The sequence below is a fragment of the Sciurus carolinensis genome, chromosome 14 (assembly GCF_902686445.1).
Source record: "Sciurus carolinensis chromosome 14, mSciCar1.2, whole genome shotgun sequence".
NCBI classification, from domain to species: domain Eukaryota; kingdom Metazoa; phylum Chordata; class Mammalia; order Rodentia; family Sciuridae; genus Sciurus; species Sciurus carolinensis.
The window spans coordinates 49,124,419-49,147,819 of record NC_062226.1 but is presented as its reverse complement, the minus strand read 5'-3'; the positions used below and the strand labels follow the sequence as shown (position 1 = coordinate 49,147,819).

Below are 23,401 nucleotides of genomic sequence, written 5' to 3'. Positions count from 1 at the left end.
TTAAAGGAGTCAACATTGTTTCTATTACACAGTTGGAAATTAATCAGACTACATGTATTACTTTTCCATTGCTGTGTTATAGATTATGACACATTTAGCAACACACATCTCACAGTTTCTGTGGTCAGGAGTCTGGCACAGTTTCATGAGGTCCTCTGCTTGGGTCATGCAAGGTGTATTCAGTGCTTGTTCTTATATGGAGCTCAAGTTTTGTTCAGGCTTCCGTATTTTGGGCAGAATCAGTTCCTCTCAGTTGGAGGATTGAGGCCATTAGCTCCTACAGGCAGCGCACACTCCCTGCCCCGTGGCCTCCCCACAGCTCTTCACCTCATAGCAGCTCGCTTCAGTAGGGCCAGTAGGACGTCAGTAGCACACCAGCAAGGTGGAGCCTGGTCATGGAATGATTTGCAGTTTTGCTGAAGTCTAATAGTTGGAAGTGATTCCGGTCCACCCATGCTGAAGGGGAAGGGATTATGCAGGGCATGAACGTGGGACCCTCAGTTTGTTTTAGATGGTTGCCAAGGTGATTTCAGGCCACCTCCTTTTGTTGGTCTGTGGTCACTGCTAGAGAATTGCTTAATTTTTTCCAAGCTCTCAGGGGAGACCGTTGGCAATGTGGCCTGACACTGAGGCTTTTATATTCCTGAACTAACCTGTCAGACTGCGAAATGTTTGACCCTCTAATGCAATGGTTCTGAACCGCTTTTGGTTTTTAAAATTTCTTTTGAAATATCTAATCAGAGTTTTGGAGACCAACTTCAGAAAGATATATGTACTCTCTGAGTATAGATGCTCCCCACCTTCTGAGAGGTCATCTATGAACTCAGGATAGAAGCCCACATATGCTACATGTGTATGTAGTTATTTTGATGTTTTAATACTTCTGTTGTTGTTAATCAGGGAAGACATTAAAGATACTTTTTAACTGTAAACATGATAATTACAAGGGGTATTTAATAATAATCCTATTATGTAGGTGTTTCATTATCTATTTTACAGATGAAAAGAAACTGGGCTGAGAGAGTTGAGTGAATGATAGGTCACAGGGCTAGTAAGTGGTAGAGCTTCAAACTCAAAATTTTACTTCAAAGCCCCAACTTTTTCTTAATATTTGGATATATTTATTTCTAGTCTTTTTTTCTAGATATGTCTGTGTGAGTATTAATATTAAACACATAGAAAGTCAGCCTTACACATATGTAAAATAGAATGTAAGTGTGCTCACCAAAAAATACAAGCAAATATGTAATGCAAAACAAAAACAAAAGACCAAATTTCTAATCATCATCAAATACTGTAAGTATTGTGTGATATTCCTTCTGCATGATCACATGGAAAAGAAACGACTTTGGGCATTGCCTTTCTGTGGTGGAGTATGACGGGTCTTAGTTATTCAAGCAGCCTAGATAATTTTAGGTTTCTTTATGAAATATAGCCTCCAAGCATGCCTTGTAACACACATGAATTTTTAGAAATAATTTCAGAAATTGAGTTCCCTTTACTAGCTGCTCATTGGAGTCCCTCCAGGTAGTTGTGTTTGTGTGTGTGTGTGTGTGCTGTTGTGTATTTCAAGCAATCAAAGAAATTTAACCAAACACATTTTTTCATCTAACAGATCAAACCATTTACTTTGCACGTGTCCTGTTCTAGGTGCCAGGGAGGAAGGCAGACATGACATCACCCTCTGGGCTGATTCCAGTTGAAATGACTGACACAAAAAGGAGATAGATTGAGGTGCTGAGAGGCGCTATAAAGAAAAATGAGTTTGAGGAACTGCACCGTAGATGTGGTGGTCTTAGAAAGCACCTCTCAGAGGAAGTGATCTTAGAGTTGAGACCTAAAGAGCTTTGAGGCCTGAGCAGGAGTGAGCGTGGATACAGCAGAGCCATGAGCCCAGGGTTAGGAGGGGTAGAGGAAAGGGCTGGGATGTGTCATTAAACTGGGACCCAGGAGATGGAAATCTATGGTAAAGTGCTGGGTTTTATTGAAGCATGATAGGAAGCATTGGTGGCTGTATTGATTTACTGGGGCTACCCTAACAGTGCTGCAGAATGGCTGCCCTGCATAACAAATGAATTTTCTCAGAGTTCCGGAAGCCAAAACTCCAAGACCAAGGTGTTGGCAGAGCTGCTTCCTTCTGAGAGCCGTGAGGAAAGGACGTGTTCCAGGCCTCTCTCAGCTTGTCTTGTCTTGTCTCGGTGTCCTCATATCCTCTTCCCTCTCTATATATCTGTGTCCAAATTTCCCCTTCTTTTGAGGGCACCCGTTATATTAGATCAGGGCCCACCCCAATGACCTCATTTTAATATGATTACTTCTGTAAAGACTTGTCTCCAAAAAACAGTCACATTCCAAGTTAGGAGTGGAGTTTAGGTCTTCAACATAAGAATTTTGGTAGGTCACCATGCAGACCATCACAGTGGTCATGAGTCAGGTAATCAGTCCTTGGACAAAACCTGTTAATGTCACTCCAAACAACTGGGAATTCTCGTACCTTTCAAGTTTTCATTAGCTTTTTAGGGGCCAGGCAGAAAGGAATGGAAAGACCCAACTGAGAACTCGGGCTTCCATTTCTGTTTTCTACACAGTGGTGCACGTGAGACCACATGCCTCACTCTGGGGTGTTCATGCCCCCACATGATAGATAGACTCCAGACCTTCCTGGAATGTGGATTCTAAGCAAGTTGTTACCTGCTCTTATGGGAAAATTAATGTATGGAATGTAAAGCTGGTCTGCATCTTAAGATGAACTAGTCTGTGCTTGTTGTAGACTAGTTATTGCCTGATCTTTTCTCATTCCTCCTCTGTCAATAAAAATGCTTTTATAGAAAAGGCCAATAAATACTGCTATGAATTAGTCTCCTTTTCTAACAGTATTAAGATGCCCTGACCACTCGTTTACCATCTTTATCCTCTTTCCCTTAGACATGGGAGGCAGCACACCATTATGCCTTCAAAAGTCAACTACCAGGCGAACATCTGGGCTCTGAAGGAGGAGGGCTGTACACATGTCATAGTGACAACAGCTTGTGGTTCCTTGAGGGAGGAGATTCAGCCTGGTGACATCGTCGTCATCGATCAGTTCATTGACAGGTGAGCAATCATCTAAAATGCTCTTGTAACTAACTGGTCACTCCCAGCTCAGAAGGATGATGTGTGGGAACTACAGGGAGGAGGGGAGGGCAGGACACAGAAGCTCTTGAAGCTTTTTATTGTGAAAGTTTTAATTTTACTTAACAAATTTTAATTGTATATATTGATGGGATACAGTTGGAGAGTTTATGTATACCTTTACACAATGATTAATATGATTGATAAAGCTAATTTATATCTCACATTATATCCATTTTGGTGGTGAGAACATTTGATTTTTACTTTAACAGTATTGAAATACATAATACGTTTCAATTAATATAATCATCATGCTGGTACGATAGATCTCAAAAAGGTTTTCTTCTTGCTTAACTGAAATTCAGTGTCCTTTGACCAACATCTTTCCAACCTCTGATGAATACTGTTTTACTCTCTGCTTCTAAGTTGGATATTTTTAAATTTTACACATCAGTAAAATCAAACAGTATTTGTCCTGTGCCTGACTTATTTCAATTCTTATAATGTCCTCTAGGTTCATTCATTTTGTCACAGGTGACAGTTCATTTTTATGGTTAAATAGTATTCCATTTTGTATGTACATTCACATAATGGAATACTATTTTTTTTATCCATTCATGCACTGATAGACAACCTGATTGATTCCACATCATGGCATTGTAAATACACTGCTATGAACTTGCACATGCTGTTTCTTCTATATACTGAATTCATTTCCTTTGGAATATGCTCAAAACATGATGAAATCTCAACTTTTATATTGATCATATATTTCAATGATTAAATTTTTAGATAAATTAGGTTAGATAAGATTTAAAGCTAATTTTACCTGTTTCTCTTATTTTTTTAGTGTGGCCACTAGAAATTTCAAAATTACATTGTGTAGCTTGTATCTTACTGCTGTTGGCCAGCATTTTCTAAAATGATAGTGCCCCTGATTGAGCCACGAGGCTTCCATTTAACCAGACGTGGGCACGTATGTGTTTGAACATGTCATTGAGAAGAAAACTAGAACCTCTTGCCTTGTGGGTAATGCCATCTTTGTGCTGTACTGAAAACACATTTCTTAATAAAGTGGATTGTGCGTGTGTATTGAGGCAAATGTTTGACTTCTGTCTTGGTGCTGTCACTGAGGAAGAGAAGTGAGCTTGAGGCTGTGCTGTTTTTGCCCTAAGGTTCCCAGAGCTTCAACTTGTTTGACAGAACTGTAACGTTCTACATACCTGCCCCACAGATCATAGGGCTGCAGGGTAAGGGGCAGGAGTACTCAATCCGAGATCTCATCTTGGCTCTGTTTTGCCTCAAGCAGATCAGTCACCTACCTGTGTGTCAGTCCCCCATCAGAATGAAGGGTTGAACTACACTGTCTCTCAGGCTCCCCAGCACTGCCCATGGATTTTTGGGGGGGCTGATCTAGAGACATACACTTTGGCCTATTGCCATAACTTTGCTAGCATATTATCTCAGAAAAAACATCCTCATCCTAAAGTAATCTTCAAAGGGTAGGGAAGTTGTTTTTGTCTAAAAGTAAAAGATTGATTTTATTCTTTCTAACATCACTTTGTAACAAATAAAGAATTGGAATCAGGTAGTAAGACTTTTGACTTTATAGATGGCATAACTAAAGCACGTCCTTTCTCATCTGTCAGTCCCCAGCATGGACTGTGCATCAGCCATGCCGTGTATACCTTAGAGGTTGAGTTGTTTTCAGAAATACGAGATTATTGCTGTAATCATAAAATAAACCCTCGGAGGAGTCTGACAAGGCTCTTGTGAGAAAGTAAGGTCATTCTTTTCTGAAAGTCTTTTTTTTTTTATTATTATTTTTATTTTTTCTGCTACATCCCAGCAAGTAAAAAGTCAAAAGTTTGGGTCTGAGCAAAGGGGAGTCCAGGCTGAGAATGTCCTGCAGAAAACAGGAAGCATACCAGGGGAGAGGGCAGTGGGCCCAGTGGCGTTTGGGCATGTGCACTCAGTCCTCAGGTCCTTGTCAAACATGCAAAGAAATACCTTAAGAATTTAAAGGAAAAACAACCATTTTTCATTTGTGATCAGGTCTGCCATGGAAAGCAAAAAAATGTCTTAGTCTAGAACTTAAAGACCAAAAAGAAGGCATTATGGTTTTCATTTTCCCATTTGTAATGTGCGGTTTTCCTCATTCTTCCCTTGCCCTTGGTCCTCGTATCCATGTGAGATGGTCTTCATAAACCAAAAATTAAAATAGAAATTCCTACTGAGAATCCATAGGAGTCTTGTCCACAGTACATTTTCTGGTGCCCTGTGCCTCCTGCTGTGTTGGGTGCAATGAATCTATTTGTCCTACTTTGTATAAAGTCTCCATTGTCAGAGCCACAAGTCATTTGGCCACTGAGGATAGAACATGGTTAGGACTGGGACCTGTTCTAACTTCCTTATGGTCATTATACAGTCCATTTGAACAGGGAAAAGAAGTGGACCTTTTATCTGTCCCTTAAGAGAATTTTGTCCAGCCACTTGTACTTCAAAAGGATCTCAAAAAGAATCTGCTTCAAGATTTATAATTTTGGGTTTCTCTCCTGTGGTGCATACCCTTGTATGGACAGAGTATATCTGACTTTCAACCCTGTCACCATGGCACTCTGTGGGTAACCAGAGTGCCACGTTTTATAAGTGGGGGTAGACAGATAAAGCTCATGAGGGACTCCAAGTAGATTCCACAGCTGGGAGTGATGGTGCACCTCTGAAATCTCAGCAGTTCGGAGAACTAAGGCAAGAGGATCACAAGTTGCAACCTCAGCAACTTAGTGAGGACTTAAGCTACTTAGTGATATCCTGCCCCAAAATAAAAAATAAAATGAACTTGGAATGTGATTCAGTATTAAAGTGCCCCTGGGTTCAATCCCCAGTACCAAAAAGGAAAAGGAAAAGGTCTGGGAAAGTAGCTCAGTGGTAGAGCACCCCAGGTTCATTCCCAATATTGGCTTAGACCCTGGCTTTGCCATAAGAATAAAGGGCACCCTGAAGTCGGCTGCTCTCAGGGCTCCAGGTGGACTTGTAGATGGTTTCTCCTTGGGCTTTGCATGTGCTTTCTTCCTGGCATCTGCATGTTTTCTGTGTCTCTTCCCCTCTCTGTACAGGGACAGTGAGGAACCAACTCGTCATTACTTGTTGATTGATTCTGTAGTCACTTCCTCTCAGGGTAGTAACAGTTCTTTCTACAAGGGCTTCTTTGAGTGTAAGATAACAGCTTCCTCCTTCTGAGTCCAGCAGGATAGGTAATGGGCAGTTCTTTAATCTAGTCCTTGACATGGCTTCTCCATGCTGTGACTTGGCACAGGCCCTGTGTAAGCCTAACAGGTTCAGGATCAGAAGTGGAGAAGTTTATAAGCATGATGGTTCATTGGCCTGGCCTTTTGTTTTGTTTTTGTTTATCAGCCTTTCCATTATACACCTCACTTTAAAGCTTGACCTCCACAGAACATTAAAAAGTATTAGATAGGAGTGATTTCTCCTAAAGTTTTTGCTATTGGAGCAAAGCAAGACTGTTTCCCTCTGGCTGCTTTCATCAAAGCATGAGGCTTTTTTTTTTTTCCCTCTTCCTGTGTTCCTTGTGGCCTGTGCACCCCCACTTTTCTAACTCAGTTGTTATTGGATACTGCTGCAGATTCTTTTGTCCATGTGGGAGAACTGGTGATAAGGTCTTTTTTTTTTCACCCCAAAGAGCTAATTGTCCTTGCCATGCAAGGCACAGAGGCAGTGACTTCCAGAAGCTTCTATACACAACCTTGCTTCTCTGTGCTATCAATCTTCATTATTATGGGAATTATGCAAATGTAAAAAGCAACAGCTAGACTTGTAAACTGTTTGGAAAAGTGCCCACATTAAACTTTAACAATAATCAGACTATTGGAATCTGCTTCTGTCAGTCAAAAATATCTGAAGGTAAAATTTGTAAACATATCAATAAGAAGGAAAATGAGATTTCTTTTTAATAGTAGGTTTTATGAGGAATGTTATACAAGTAAGGCAAATAAGAACTTTTTTTTAACAATGAGAAAAATACAACCAAAAAGTTTTATAGAAAGCAGAATGTGATTCCTAGTGCCAAGTGGTTTCTGTGAAGTACAGTTAACATGTTGACCTTGGCCCCTGGTTAAGTTCTGCTTACAGAATGCAGTGGAAGAAGCACTAGCTGGGGAGGGAGGACATCCAAATTCTTTCCTCTGACTCTGCTGCAAAATTCTTTGTCACCCGGCACCCTCATCTGGTAAATAAGGGTTTTGGATTGTTTCCTAAGAATTCTGGCATCCTTTTGTAGATTATCATCTGCAACTTATTTTCTTGTATGAACTGGGAGGGTTCTGGGTATGCTTTTGTGATGCACTCTGACTCATTAGGAAAGTCCCTCTGTAAATAGTGCTGAGAGATCATTTATACCCGTTCATTTCCCCCCTCCCAGAGACTCAGCCTGCCTTGGGCTTCCCCATGACATCACTGTATGGAACCCTAGCCCTGGTGGGGGTGTGCTCCCCATTACAAGTCTGTCAGACTTCCCGTAGGTTCTGATGATTGGAAATGGAGATTCAGGGTAAAGAATTTTACAGGGAGCCTCTGCTTTGCTCTTTCTGCCACTTGACAGCTTCCTTCTTGCTCTTTTCCACCATTTACTTGCATACCTGCTTTTCTTTGTCACCTTCCTGCTAGAGCTATCCCTGAAGTGGGGCCAACTATTCCCCTGTGTGAAATCCATTCTTATGTTTTGCTCCAGAACCTAGTTCTGTTACTGATTTCTCACCATCAGTAGGTCCTGCTACAAAAAATCCTGAACTATCAAGGATTGAATTCCTGCTAGGTGACATCATCAGGTCATCACTTTTTTTTTTTTTTTTTTTGTACAGCAGTCATTTCCCTAGTTTATAGTTGAGGAGACTTAGACTCAGAAATATTACCTTTGACTCAAAAGTGGACCCTGTGGGATTTGAACTTAGCTTCATATCCAAAGCCTATTAGTTTAACTGCCCGTCATGCTTGCAGCCCTACTCTTCCTTATTAGATCCACCCTGGCTGCCTGGAGGCAAGGCCCCAGAGAGACTTCACATTTAATAATTCAGGATTAAATTCTCTCCCGTGGTTGTCTTCGGGCCCCACCCTCCCTCCCCCAAGCCACACTTCTGGACTATATCTGGAAGGAACACTGGCAGTGCTGTCCCCTCATTGCTGGGAATATCTGTCACCCTTGTGTCCAGTTTCCAGAAGGTGCTGTCTTGTCACTTGGCATGCCTTGAGCCCACCTCTCTTCACATCTTCACTGCCTTCCTGGGAGTGAGCTCCTTCCCTGACATTCTTCCTCCTCTCAGCTTGTCTCCCCTCGAATCTGGTTCCCATGCTTCTCTCTGGAAGTAGAAACTAAGAGACAGTGATAAAAGTATGGAGCCCAGGCATCTGCTGCCCTCTGGGATCTGATCCTCAGGGCTGTGGCAGCAGTGATCAGCAGCATTGCACCCAGATTTTTTAATTAACCACATAGCCTAAGGAGGAATGATGTCCACAATGCTATTTACATAGACGATCTCAACGGATCCTATAATGGGATGTAATTTGTTGGTAGTTTCTTTCATTTTTGATTTTGAAATCTTTGACATATGCTTTAAAATCTCTTACTGCTTTTGTAGAAATGGTTTTCTTCCCTGACATTTACACTTAGAAAGCCCAGGATCCCCACTCATTTCTCTCCCCCAGGGGGGGAATATTAATACTTATTATCTGATCATATCTGGTCTTCTGAACATGAATTCAGTCTATCTCTGAATAATTCCAACGTGAAAGAACATATTAAGCCCTTGTCACATGTCAGTTGACGTTAGATCCTGGAAATAGCAACACTTATTTGACTATTGCTGTTGGAAATGGTAAGGCCCCTTTTGGAAAGTTTCTGTGTCCCATTAGTAAACTTTAAAACGTGCAGGTTTTTCCAACCAACCTTCTTCCCCCTTTGTAGTGTATGGTCCTAAGAATAAAAGCACCAAAGCATGTGTTTTTCTAATTTATATACAAGGACATGTGTGTATTGTTTCCTGGGTGAATAACCAGAGACAGTGGTTGCATAGCCATGGGACTCAGTAAAGTGACATACATTGACCTGCAGCAGTTCTCAGGATGCTTATAAAGCTGCATAGTAACTTCAGGAAATGTTTTTGTAACCCAAATGATATTCCTGACTGCAAATTATCACAACTCAAGGAAGCACCCCCCTTAGTATCTTTTATCCTTTCACAGGTAAGAACAAAGAGATTGCTGTCCCCACATGGGTCACAGTTAGGGATTTTATTCTGTAGTACTGTTCAGTGTACAGTTTAGTAAGACCTCATGAAAATACAGAAAATGGGAAGGGAAAATATGTAACATGTTAATTGGCAGTCTCTTGTCATTGGGATAAAAGCATTCATTCTTTTTCTTTTTTATGGCACCATAAACAGTTAGGGACACTCCGGAGATTGCAGCAGTGGGACTATCCTAATGATAAATTCATAACTTTTTCAATTCCTTCTGGTTAATAGAACAGATCCACTTCTCTTAATCTGTTGCTCTTCATATCAGACAGAACTCCCTCTATCTCATCTCACGTTATTGTTTATTTGGATATCTTTTCGATAAAGCTGGCAGAATCACTTCCCCAAAGCCACCCTCCTTGTGAACACAGACATTTTGCTTTGCCAGGAAATGAATTGACTCATGTTCCTGCGTGCCAGGGCTTGTTTAGGCAGGTCATGTTCTGAAACTGCCTCAGAGGTATGTGGTTTGTATTTGGTTCTGCTGGGAGACAGGTGTTTGCCCTCAACTTGTTTGCAACTCCATGTTTCCCCAAAGGAGAAATATTAACAAATGACCATAACCAGTTCAAGGGTCTTGATTTAAGAAACAGCCTACCAGTCATTCTCCAGGTTTTTCTCCCACTGTGCCTGTCCCCAGTGGTCTCTCCTTGATTGTCTTAAACTCATTAATTTTGCCAATGCACATCGTGATTTTGTTTCCTTCACTCTTCAAAGGGCACTTTTTCATTTATTGTGCATTCAGTTTTCTTTGCCTATATCTTTGGTTGGCAACCTCAAGCAATTCTGAGGATATACTTGACTAGAGGCTCCTCAAAATTACCATGTAAGGTTGGTAGAAGAGATGTACAGAAGCAGGCATTCTAGCAACCACCACTCATATAGTAACTACATGAGCAATAGGTAGAGTGCCAAGCACCTGCACCTTGTTAATATAATTCAATTCTTACATGGCCATATGAGGTAAATGGTTTTATTTCCATTTTAAATAGGAGAAAGCTGATGTAACTGAAATGCAAAGAGATCAAAGTTACTTTGTAAGAGGTGTACAGCCAGTAAATGGCAAAACCAGCTAATCAGTGGATCCCATGCTTTGGGAAAGTAAATTTAGTCTCCTTGCCTTTCTAGAAAGGTTTACTGGTTGAAGAAAAAGTAAGGGGCAGATCTGTGCAGCAGTTCTTTGCTATTGTAGAAACCATAATGGAGTTAATCATATCTCACACCACTGAAGCACCCACATCTACTTCCTATTGCTGTTACAACAAATTACACAAACTTAAGTGACTTCAACAACACAAAATTATTGTCTTACAAGTCTGCAAGTTTGCAGTCTAACCTGGGTCTCGCTGAGCTTAAAAAAATTAAAAAAAAAAAAAAAAAGAGTGTCCGCAGAGCCACCTTCCCCTCTGCAGGATTAAGAGAATCTACTTCCCACATTGCTTGGCTCATGGTCCCCATACATCTTTTTAAAGCCAGCCATGGTGGATGGAGTTCTTTTCTCATCTCATCACTCTGAAGTTGACTCTTCCACCTCCCTCTAATGTCATCTTGTGATGGCATTGTTCCTGCTTGGTTAATCCAGAATAATCTATCTTAAGATCAGCTGTTTAGCAACCGTAATTCCATCTGCTACCTCTATTATTAGGGCACTGATAACCAGTCATGAGGACTTTACCCCCACAACCTAATCATAGCCTCCTAATATCATCTTAGGAGTTTGGGTTTCAATACAGAAATTCTGGGAGCACACCTTCAGACCATAGCAGCAGAGAGGTTCCACGTAACTTGTGAAGAGAATTTAGGGAATTAGGCATGGTGGCACATACCTATAATCCCAACTACTCAGGAGGCTAAGGCAGAGGGTCATGAGCTGGCAACATGGTGATCCCATCTGAAAGGAAGGAAGGATAGATTTGAGGAGGCTAATTAGTTTGCCCAAAACACATGTATTCTGTGATTAATTTAAAATTCTGTAGCAAAACTGCATTTTCTATTTTTATACTCACTCAGAAAATGACTCCAGGTTGAACCACAGTGGTGAATATAGAAGAGCTGTTTTGACTGGAAATTAGAAGTGAACTTGCAGTGTTATATAACAGTCCCCACTTATGGGATATGCCTGGCTTTGGCTGAGTTGCTAAAGCTCTGATTTCTCTGATTTCAGAGGAAAACTCTGAAGGAGGACAAATTCTCTTAAAATTAAACACATTTCACTCTAGAATTTCTCTTGGGTATGTCATCTACTTTCCTCAGCTCTGGTAGTAAATCCCATTGCTCTTGTCTCAGGCCCACTCCTCACTTCTGATCTGCTGTGGGTTATTTGGACCTTTTGGTTGGCTTTATCTTCCTAAGTCCTTTATGAATTGGTGGACAATGCATCGTGTTTCATGGTTGGAAAATGGAGAAGCCAAAAGAGATGAGATTTGCAACAAGCTGTAATTCCAGAGGGACCTTTTCTGAAAAGGGAAAATAATAAAATGTTCCACTTTAAATAAGGAATTAAACTGTAAACAAGCATCACGTGTACGTAATAAAACATAAAGCATAATGTAATACATGTTTTACCTTAAAGTAAAGCAGTTCAGTACAAAGGAGGGAATAACAAGGCAAAGAGCCAAAAAGAAATGGGAGGGGTAGGCAGAGAAGATGTGGTGGTAGTGCTTAGATGTCTGTTGGGGTGTAGCCACTGGAGGATTTGAAACCCTTCTTTCGTAATCATGGCTGCGAGTGAGATTGTTGTTAATACTTGACTAACTGGAGACTGAGACCAGGCGGAGCTGGAGTTAAGGATGTTGCACCATTAGCTGGGCAGTCTTTCCAACAGAGAGGAGCATCTGTTGACATAGCTGTAGCAGCCATTGGACCTGTTCTTTAACCCTTCTGACATTACTTAGGGTTACCTAAGCCTATCCCCTAAGATACTTATCACAGAGGTTGGGAGGATCAGGGGCAGCATTTGCATTCTTTGAGTGCACTGAGGCCTCATCTCCAAGTGAGGTGGCTTCAGTGCCAGCTAGTGTGGTGAAATGGGAGTAACAGGTTAATTTTGGTCCATAGATATGTGGTTGTGTAAATGGGACTTGTAAAAGGATTTCCCAGTACTGTCCCCTACTCCCACCTCTGGAAGAAGACATCAGATTATATACCTTCCCCTGTGGATTTCTTTTGTTTCATCCTTCCCTGTCTCTCCTCTCTGTGGGAAAAATGGTTGTCTTTTCCTGTTTCAAGTTTAGAAAAAAAAAATTAATGGACATAAATAAAGGGTAGTTTGTTCTGAGACAGGCATGGTGGCTCATGCCCGTCATCCTAGCTACTCAGGAGGGGTAGGATAAGGAGGCAGGAGGATCTGAAATTTGAGGCCAGCCTGAGCAATTTAATGAGTTCCTTTCTCAAAGGACCAGGGATAGCTCAGAAGTACAGTACTTGCCTAGCATCTATAAGTCCTTAGGTTCAGTTCCCAGCATGGAAAAATAAATAAATAAAAGTAGTTTGTTATAAAAACTTCTGCAAGAAATTTCTGGGTGACTTGACCTTAGGGTAATTTTAACCCCTCTTGTAGATTCAAAAATGTTGTACCAAAAACTTGAACCAAGAAACTTGAGAACTGGTTACAGTTGGTAAAAGGAGCAAGCTAAATGAGGTGGCAAAGAGACAGATCCCGGTATGCGGGGAAAGATAGCTGCTTTATTCAATGGGTCAGTGGTCTGGGAATTACCCTTAATTCGGAGGTATGGCAATCAAAATGTAAGGTAAGGATCTTGTTTGTACACTGAAACTAAGAATACAACAGTTAAACAAAAAAATTTTTTTAAGTTATCAGGGAGATCTGAACATGGTCTAAGTGAAAGCCTGGGATTACAACCATGAAAAACCTAACAAATTTTAGGTTTTGTCAAACCTAGCAAGTCTGACAAAATTCGGAATCTGGTGAATCTAGGTGATGGGTATACAGGGCTCACTGTGTGATCTATAATTCCCAATGATGAAACATTTTCATTTTGACTTCTTATGTGTTTACCTGGCCTCCTGAACCTGTGGCCGAGTTGTACCTACATTCCCAGTGGTCACACTTTCATTCCTGTTGAGCTGTCCAGAACCAGAAGAGTCAGATGCTCTCCTGAAACTGCCTTATGAGCAACTGCTGCCATCATTTGGGGCTGTTGATTGTAGAGTGAAAGAGTAGGATGTTGACCTAGATGCTGTTGGTTTATCAGCCCTCAGAGGATGGAGAGGTGGCTTTTTTTTTTTAACCTTTCACTTAATTTTTTTATAGGACCACCATGAGGCCTCAGACCTTCTATGATGGATGTCATTCCTGTGCCAGAGGAGTATGCCATATTCCATTGGCTGAGCCGTTCTGCCCCAAAACGAGAGAGGTTCGTGAACTTTCAGGAAAGTGTACCAGAAAAGGTCAGAAGGGCCTGGGGTGACATCTGCAGTTAGATAAATTAGCTGAGCAGGTGATCTCCCTTCTTCTTTCAAGCTTACTTTTTGTGCAAGTTTTATTTAAGAGTTGTTTCCCTTATATTTTTTATTTTGAGATAGACTCTCACTAGTTGTTCAGGGTCTTGCTACTGAGGCTAGCTTCCGAGTCATTGGGATTATAGGTATGTACCACCATACCCGACTGCAGCCTACCTTTTTAATATGTTTCTATTTTGTAGGCTGGGGTTGTAGCTCAGTGGTAGGACACTTTACTGCCATGTGCCATGTGCAAGGCCCAGCATACAATCCCTAGTACTACCAAAAGAGAAAAAGTGTCTATTTTCTGCTGTCAGAATATTTTTTAAATAATTTAGTATAGGACAGTGTGTTAGTCAAGAGTATATAGTTAGAGCTGGGTGCAGTGGTGAAACTCAGGTGGCTGAGGCAGGAGGATTGTGAGTTCAAAACCATCCTCAGCAACTTAACAAGGCCCTGAACAATTTAGCAAGACCCTATATCAAAATAAAAATATATTTTTAAAGGTTGAGGTGTGGCTCAGTGGTTAAGTCCCACTGGGTTCAATCCCCAGTACCAAAAAAAAAAAAACATAAATATAGCCTGAAGCCAGATTATTTAGCATCAAGTCTCTGCTCTTCAGCTTGACAGCTGTGTATTATCGGGCAGATTCTTTAACATCTCTGGACTTCAGTGATCACATTTGTAAAAAGAAGACAATGATAACATATTTCCCAGGACTGTGAGGGGCAAAAGAACTAATACAAAGTGCCTTGAGCCATGCCTGTCAGTTACAGGACATCCAATGATTGGTAACTGGTTTTATGAATTAAATTATTATCAATAATCTAAAACTGTTTGGATTGGCATCTTCAGCTTTTGAGCTGAGTTTGTCTATTATTGTCCAGCTCTGCTCCAACATTAGGGTAAAATCTCAGAAATGTGATGGCAGTCACACAGGGGCCATTCATGGCATAAAGTGAGACTCTCACAACCTTAGCTCCCGGGGAATTTTAAAAATGTCTCTCACAACTCAAAGGTCCTGTGTCACTTTTCTTGTAATCCTCGGTTTGAAAGTCAAGGATAACCCAAAAGATCAGAAGTATTGCCAGAAACAAATTATCTTTTAAAATCTACCATATAAATTAACTTAAAGAATATAAATACCTAAACAAATTAGTCATTCAGATCATTTTACTACCCACATATAGAAAAAAGGGATTTGTTTAGCATTTTTGCTCAGTCCAACTTAATGATTCTCTGTGACTTCTGTAGAAATACACTTTTTACTTGTTAAAAAAAAAAAAATACAGAGAGAGCACCACACTTGTGAATACTTGCTTGCCAGCAGAATGGGTCAGAATATTAGTAGTCTTACCTCTGAAATACAGATCTGTCCACATAATAAATTTGCTATCCAGGATGAAATGAAGTATAGATAAGATTCTCATCCATTTCAACATGGGGGCATCTTGGAAAGAACTAGACAAAGGAGTGAGTGCGTGTGTTAGCATGCAGCCTGGGATCTGGTGCCAGGCAAAAGATAGTGTCTTAGGGAACTAAGAGTAGAAGCAGGTAGAGAAGTGTTAATGATCTCTATAGAGCACATGTTGATGGGGTGATAGTCTCCAGTAATACAGTTTAGCTTCCCTTGAAACTGAATTAATTTAGCCTCCATTAGCCAAGCCAAGAGCCCCACATAAAGAGGGAGAGACAACTGGGAAAATCAGTTGAAGAAAGTGGCAAAAATGTCTTCTGAGTATTATTTTGTTCTTATATACTCAAAAAGAGATTTTAAAATATTGTATAAGAATGTCACACGTGGGTGATTCTGCCACTTGGTAATTATCATTTTCAACCCAGCACGATCTTTCCCATTCTCATCAGGAAGGATTGTCACAATGAATTGGCAAGTGGCAACAAGGTGCTCGATGGTTGTGCCATAGCCTACCACTGGTGTTAAAAATTTGTGTATACATAAAGAGATGAGTATTTTTAGAAATTTAACCGGAAACTTGTAACAGGGGTTTCCCTTGGAGGGCAGGTGACCTGATTCCTAAGTCAGGGTGAGAGAAATTCTCTCCACACTATTTTGGTTTGGACCATGTACACACGTTACCCATTCTGAAAATGATGTCACTTGTAGTCATTTCAGAAGATAAAAATGTTCTAACACATTTTTATTTGGTGATCTAATAATGCCAGCCCCTTTGTGAGGGTTGTGGTGGTTTCAGTAGCTCTATTTTGATTACTCAAGACAAGAAAATGAAGTCAGCCTTAGAACTGAGTTTGGCCCTGTGGTTATTTTCCCACTTCCTTAGGATGGTGTTATCTGTTCTCCTGGGTATGCAAAGTCCTAGTTCAGCAGCAAGGCCCCGGGCCTGTCACTTTGGCCACCCTACATCCAGGAGTCTCCTTTTCCTCCTTATGATCATGGTTCTGAACTCTTAGAGCCATGATGAGGACTTCGGTTTCACTGACCAGTGGGACATAGTAGCTGTGATGTTAACACATGTCCAAAAACACTGTGAAGTTTAGCCAAGACACATAGCTCTATTATTCTTTAAAGACACTTAATGAAGGCAAGCCTGGGTTTGGGGAAGGGGAAGTAAGGACTTGAACCCTTGAATTTATAACCTGTATTGTGTGGGAGAAAGGTTAGATTAAACATATTTTCAGCATTTGTAAGATAAGCACAGTATAGCATTAAGCGTTCATTGTTGATTGCTTATCGTGATTCCAAATTGGGAGTTGCCAAGGCTCCTGTTAAAATGTTTTTTCCCTTTTCCATGGCATAATGTGAATTATGTGTAAGGAAATAGATGAATTTGCTTATAGAGTTCAGCCTTGTGCAGATAAAACTTGGGCCTAGATTAGAGTCTTCTTTTGACTTTTGAATTCCTCCATTTTATATATCCAATATCCAAGGAATCTTTGCCATTCATATGGCAAACACGTAAAAGTTGCTGGTATTAATAATCATTGGAAGACCAGTTTAGCCTTTGTGTAGTGTTTACAGTGTTCCTGGGACAATTCTGTGCAACCATATACCTTAGCTTATTTAGTCCTCATGATATCTCTGAGTTATATAGCACTGTTATTCCCATATTACAGACGGGAATACTAAGGCATGAAGTTAAGTGACTTTTACCAGTGCTTTAGTAGGTTAACAGCTAAGTTGAAGAGGCTAATTTTTTTTTAAAAGGGAATGTTAAAAAAAAAAGGCTAAAAATAAATGAAATTAATACCCTAAAGATAGACATTCATTATTAAAAAACTGAACTAAATGATCAAAATTTTTAATGTTTCTAAAACCCTTGTATGGCCCTCGCCACTAAAGGAATATCAAGACAAATTTATTGCTGGATGGAAAAAAATCTGTATACCATATACCTTAGAGCAGCAACAGGCAACAGAGAAATGACTTTCTAACTCAAAGCAAAGAGTGTACTAAAGCCTACAGTTTCTGCATAAAAAAACATGTGTAGTTACTCCTCAGGAGCTTAGGAAATAGAACTCAGCACAACTCTGAGGAGGTGTGCATGACAAGGAGGCACCTTAGCTTACCCTGAGAGGTCAAGAGTTAAGACCCGAGTCCAAATTCACAACCCAGCTTAGATTCTTAAAGTTGTTAAGATGTAAATGAGATTAAAGCAGGTAAGCAAATTTCTGGTACATACAGAAATTTTATCTGTTCCTGCAGTGTTGAGCTATGTATGCAAGGGACTGGGAGAACAGAGGACTACATAAATGAGTAGGGTAGGAGACCCCATTCTGTGGTCTTTGAGATTCTCTCCAAGGGCATTCTAATGAAAAATCTATTTTAAATAAGTAATTTGCTAAACATCAGGGAAGAAATAAAATTATAAGTCATACATATGTTTGTATGTTTTCAGTTTGTGGTCCTTTTTTCTAGGTCCTCATAGAAACTGCTAAGAAGCTAGGACTCCGATGTCACTCAAAGGGGACGATAGTCACAATCGAGGGACCTCGTTTTAGCTCCCGGGCAGAAAGCTTCATGTTCCGCACCTGGGGGGCAGACGTGATCAATATGACCACAGTTCCAGAGGTGGTTCTTGCTAAGGAGGCTGGAATTTGCTATGCAGGCATCGCCATGGCAACAGATTATGATTGCTGGAAGGAGCACGAGGAAGCAGTAGGTGGAATTCTTTTCTGAACATGCGCAGCATGGGTTTCTAGGTACCAAGAGCCTTTGAGAAAGTGTCTTAACTATTTTGTGTGTGGTGTGTGTGTGAGTGCCTTTCTACAAGATTTAAAGTTATTATTAGGTATTATGAGGTATGTTCTGTAGTTCCCATTAGAAGATAAGAACAAAGATCTTCACAGAAAAACAAAAGACACTTTTGTCCAGGAATCAAGAGTAAACAGTACATTCATTGTAGGCATGTAGATCTGCTGGGAATCACAATAAGAATTGGGCCTTATTTGAAGGATAAAGGTGTGTTGTGATCATAATTTTCTTGTATTATGCCTCTTTTATTTGTTTTCAAGTGGGGAAAAACAATTACCTCTTCCTACTAAGATTGTGTATCCCTAAGTCCCTATTCATCTGTTTAATGTGCCATGGACGGATGCTGTGCTCAGCACTTGAGTGTGACAACTGACCGACAAATTCTTAGAAAGCTAGCATTCTTTTGGGAAGGTAGACATTTGAGCAAGCCAGTGTAAGAAAATCAGGGGTTATGAAAAAATAATGTGTTGAGATACAGGAGTCCTGTTCCAGTTGATCAAACGACTTATCTGAAGTCTGAAAACCATCCCCGTTTAAGTATGATGTGGAATAAAAAAAAAGGACATGATGTAGAGGAAGGATATGGCAGCAAGATAGGGCAGGCCCACAGATGGTGTGAGCCTTCTGGATGCAAGATCACAGAGGGCTTGAGGCAGGGAAGATAGCAGGTTCCACTAGAATTTGAAGCTTCCAAAACAAGCATTTTTATTGTGGGGAAACTAAACATCTATGGAACCCACATCTCGACTTCCACAGGTACCAGCCCTGGCAAGTCTTGTGTTATACATATGTCCTGTCCCACTTCTCCCACCCCACTCTCTTTTTGACCTGAATAGGTTTCTAAAATGGCATCTTTTTTTTTTTAATTTTTGAAAAAGAGCCACACTACTGTTACTAGTTTCTTGATATAATAAGATATTTAGACTGCTTGTATTTTCCTTCTGATCTCAAGATTTTTAGCAGTTTAGTCAAATAAGGATCCCTAGCAGTCCAAACATTGTATGTTAATGATAAGCCTCTTAAGTATCTTTTAATAATCTCTTCCCTCTTTTCCCATTCCTGAGAGAGCATTTTTCTTTCATTTATCTCAGTTTAAAATAGAGAAGGGGCCAGGCGCAGGAGTACATGCCTGCATTCCCAGCAACTCAGGATATTGAAGCAGGAGGATCACAAGTTCAAGGCCAGCCTCAGCAATTTAGCAAGCCTCTATCCCAAAATGAAAAACAAAAAGGGCTCAGTGGTAAAGAACCCCTGGGTTCCATCTCTAATACCAGAATATAAATAAAATAGAGAAAGGGACAAAACTGCACACATCAACTTCAAAGGAAGGGGATGACACCTCCAAAGAAGACCTTATCACATCTCAGAGAGTTGCTTGTTTTACCATCCAATTTCAGATTTAAAACAAACAAAAAGGGTTAGCTACTCTTGCCATGCCTGTCCATGTGTGTGGTGCTTGGGGGCATAGATAGATAAACACAGGGTCTTGGTTTTACATGAATGCCTCATCCTGGCACCTCAGTGTAATGCAGTATTGCTAAGTACTACAATACCTTTTATACATATTTGCAAATACTGACTTCAAGTCCCACCATACTATCTGGCTGGGAGCTTTGTAACCTAAGGGTGACCCAGTTTCTTAATGTTGAGATGATGCATCCAATTAATAGGCAACTTCAGCCCTTGCAGCTGGCTCCCTAAGAGGAGTTTGCTTCCTGCCTGTGACTTTCTGCTCAGCATGTATCCTTTGCAGAAGTAGAAGTGATTTCCTTTAGCAGCTCAGATAAGAGTTGGAAAGCAGTCAGTCAGAGCTACTTCATTCAAAAGCAGAGAACCTGAACTCTCTAAGTGGTAGGCATAAAGACAAATAATGTTAAATGCCACAAGGAAGACACACAAAGGTGGCACCAACTCAGCTGGCCTTGTGTGTCGTGTGCTTTAAGCCAGACTTGCCACCTGGTATGGCAAGAAGGTTTTAGAGTTGCCTGAACCCACCTTCAAGTCTAGTTGCTTCATTTACCTATGACACTAGACAAGTTATTGAACCTGTTAACTGCTGTGCAGAATGAAGCCAGGGGATAGGAGTGAGTGGTTGGAGTTGTTTAGTTACAATTCTGACCTTGCAGGACTACTGAGAGGATTAAACCAAGTGATCTGTATAGAACAACTAGTACAGTACTGGCTCATAAGGGGGAAGCCGTGATGGAGTTGGGCAGGGGGAGTAGTATCAGGGGAACGTTTGCATAGAACCTAACTTGAGGTTTTAGCTGGACCTTGAAGAGATGGTTAAATTTTTCTAGGGAGCTAGTCAGTAGGAAGGGCGTTTGGGGGAAACCTCACAGCAGAAACAAAAAGAGAGGTCAGAGTCTATATAGATATATCATTCACAGGAAGAGTATGGGGATGATTAAAAATAAGGTAATCTCTTGGGTGCTTCATATACCTGCATTTAATGACTCAGCTAAAACCATGCCTTTACATGTTCTTGGCAAATACCCAGCTATCCACGGCTTTGTGTTGCTTGGTACTGGAAATTTCCCTCTGCTATGGTTTCCATGGTTTGGGGTTTTTTTTTTGGTTTGTTAGTTTTGGTTTTTTTCCCCCTAAATATTCCTCAGTGTTTGTGGGAACAATCTGGACATGAAACAGAAAGGTATAATCTAATTTCAGTTATAATACAAAAGTAGACAATAGTATGAACATCCATGAGTCCCGATGTCCAGCTCTAACCACTATCCTCTCAACTTATGTCCAGTCACATTTCATCTGCATTCTCCTCCATAATTTTAATCCAGAAGCATTTCAGGAATTATCTAATATAATCACTATTATTATCATACTACAGCAATAATTCCTTAATATATCCAGGCAAAACTCAAGTTTCTCATTCAATGTCATAAAGAATTTTTTTTTCCTATTAAGTTTCAAAACCAAGACCCTTGTCCTATTGAGTTTCTCACAGTCTGAATTTTTGGAAAGCTTCCTCTTGGAGTAACAGGTTTCTCTACCCTCTGTATTTTCTGAAAATTGATAGCTAGATCTAGAAATTTAATCAGATTCAGGTGTCTTTATTAGGTTTTTTGTTTGTTTTCCTAGAATCCCATGATAAGTAGGGAGGTTTTGGTTTGTTTTGGTTAGTTTGTGATGTTAGCAGCCAAACCATTAATTCATTACAGTGGTCATCAGTAGTGATACTTTGATTCTTTGATTCTATAATTTTTTCTTTAGTAGTTTTAGAACACCTTTCTAAAGAGATAGTACTTATTTTACATTTGATTATCCAATGTAGCCACCATTTTAAGAGTGGAATTCATTTTACTATGGACATGGAGAAAACAGAACCTTGTTTTCAGATCATCCTAGTCCATTATACATCTGAAATATTTTTTCAGATACCATATTGAAAATTGTTAATGCGTTTTTTGTTTGTTTTTTTTTTTTCCTCCAAGACCTCTCACCTAAGACTAAAATCATCTTGATAAATGCAGTGTTTGTGTAGGGGATTGAACTTGATGTAAACAGATTTTACCGGTCAGGCTTCTTATTCTGTTCAAGCTTCTATAACAGAAAATCTCAGACTGGGTAACTTATAGACAAGTTTTTCTTTCACTGTTCTAGAGGTTAGGAAGCCCAGGGTCAAGGCACTGGCCAGTTGGGTGTTTGGTGAGGGCTTGCCTCCTCATAGCCGTCTCACTTTTCACTTACCCTCGAAAGCTGGGAGGGCACTCTCTGTGATCTCTAGTCTCTTTCATGAGGGCTTTATCTTCACAACTTAAAGACCCACCTCCTAGCACCCTCACATTGGGGATTAGTTTTCAACAGATGGAATTTGGGAGGGACACACACATTCACACCATAGCAAGGGTAGAACTCAGAGAAATATTCTGTGAACAGCAGTGAACTTGTAAATTCAGTTAACATCCTATGCTGTTGTTTCTCTAGGTTTCAGTGGACCGGGTTTTAAAGACCCTGAAAGAAAATGCCAACAAAGCTAAAAGTTTACTCCTCACTGCCATACCTCAGATAGGATCCATGGAATGGTCAGAAACACTCCATAACCTGAAGGTAAGTGTCCTTAGCCAGCTGCAAGCACACACTTCCAGATACCTTAGACATTGTCTTCTCACTTGCATTTCACACTGGGTTCATTTCCCTATGTATTTTATGCAATCTTGAATTTTTTAAACAAGTTTTTATGCCATTTACTACCATACCAATCACTTGTGAAACTGAACAATCATATTTTCTGACTAATAATGCAAGACCAAGACCGTTGGAAGCTGAGGTGGGGAGAGTTTATTATCTTGTGTACCAGATTATTCACATTGTGTTGCAGTCTATTACTAAGTCTTTCTTTAGAGACTGACAGTGCTTTCTTTGTGATGGCTTACATTGTTTTCAAAGCTATTTTCTCTTTGGTAGATTCACGCAATGTGTTGGCAAGCCTTCAAAACCAAAAATGACATAGCAATACCAAAATGGCGTCAGGGAATATGTGACGCAGTGTTGCATCAGACTAATAGTCATTAATGATAAACGTGAAACTGGTTTCAGATTGATAGCTTTCCAACTCTGGTATTAGCTCCCAGAATATAATTTAAACCACCTTAAAAGTACATGATGCCTCAAATTGTTCAGTTATTGCATTTCCTTATTATCTAAAAGGGCTGTATCCTTAAGTAGAGGGAAGTGAAGGGAGTGGGAGGGGTATGGGAGTAGGAAGGATAATAGAGTGAAACAGACATTATTACCTCATGTACATATATGGCTACATGACTGATGTGATCCTACAATATGTACAGTCAGAAAAATGAGAAATTATGCACCATTTATGCATGATCTATCAAAATGTATAAATGCATTCTACTGTCTTGTACAACTAATTAGAACAAATAAAAAAGTTAATTGAAAAAAAAAAAAAGAGGTCTCTATCTCAAGGTGTCCTAGCGCACACCTACATTCTTTGGTCTTATGACAAGCTGAGAGAGTGTATGAAGGTTGATAGAGCCCTGCCTACCTGGATTACCACCTAGCAGTTCAAGAAATGAGAGCTACAGTTTTACTGTGATGAGGATACTCGTGTTGTTTGCTGATTTATATAGTATAAATACTCTAGGACAGCCCATGTGAAGTTGCCAGTGTGAAGCCACTGAGAAGTTGGGAAATGGCTCTTGCAAGCTGGTACAAGCAAGTTCTAGCACACCACTGTCACTAAGATGTCTCGGCTTGTAGGACTGGCCCAGGCAAGAGTGTTAAAATACATTATCCTCCCTATGAGGACTCATCTGTA

General features: G+C 40.3%; 1 protein-coding gene across 1 annotated transcript in view; it reads left to right on the top strand.

Moving 5' to 3' along the window:
• The window catches only part of Mtap (methylthioadenosine phosphorylase), a 42,486-nt gene that overhangs the window by 12,511 nt on the left and 6,574 nt on the right, over nt 1-23,401 (top strand). Inside the window, exons 4-7 of the mRNA XM_047525331.1 lie at nt 2,926-3,093; nt 13,693-13,795; nt 17,776-18,015; nt 22,054-22,176. Coding sequence (XP_047381287.1) covers nt 2,926-3,093; nt 13,693-13,795; nt 17,776-18,015; nt 22,054-22,176 — 634 coding nt within the window. The remainder of the gene's footprint in view (nt 1-2,925; nt 3,094-13,692; nt 13,796-17,775; nt 18,016-22,053; nt 22,177-23,401) is intronic.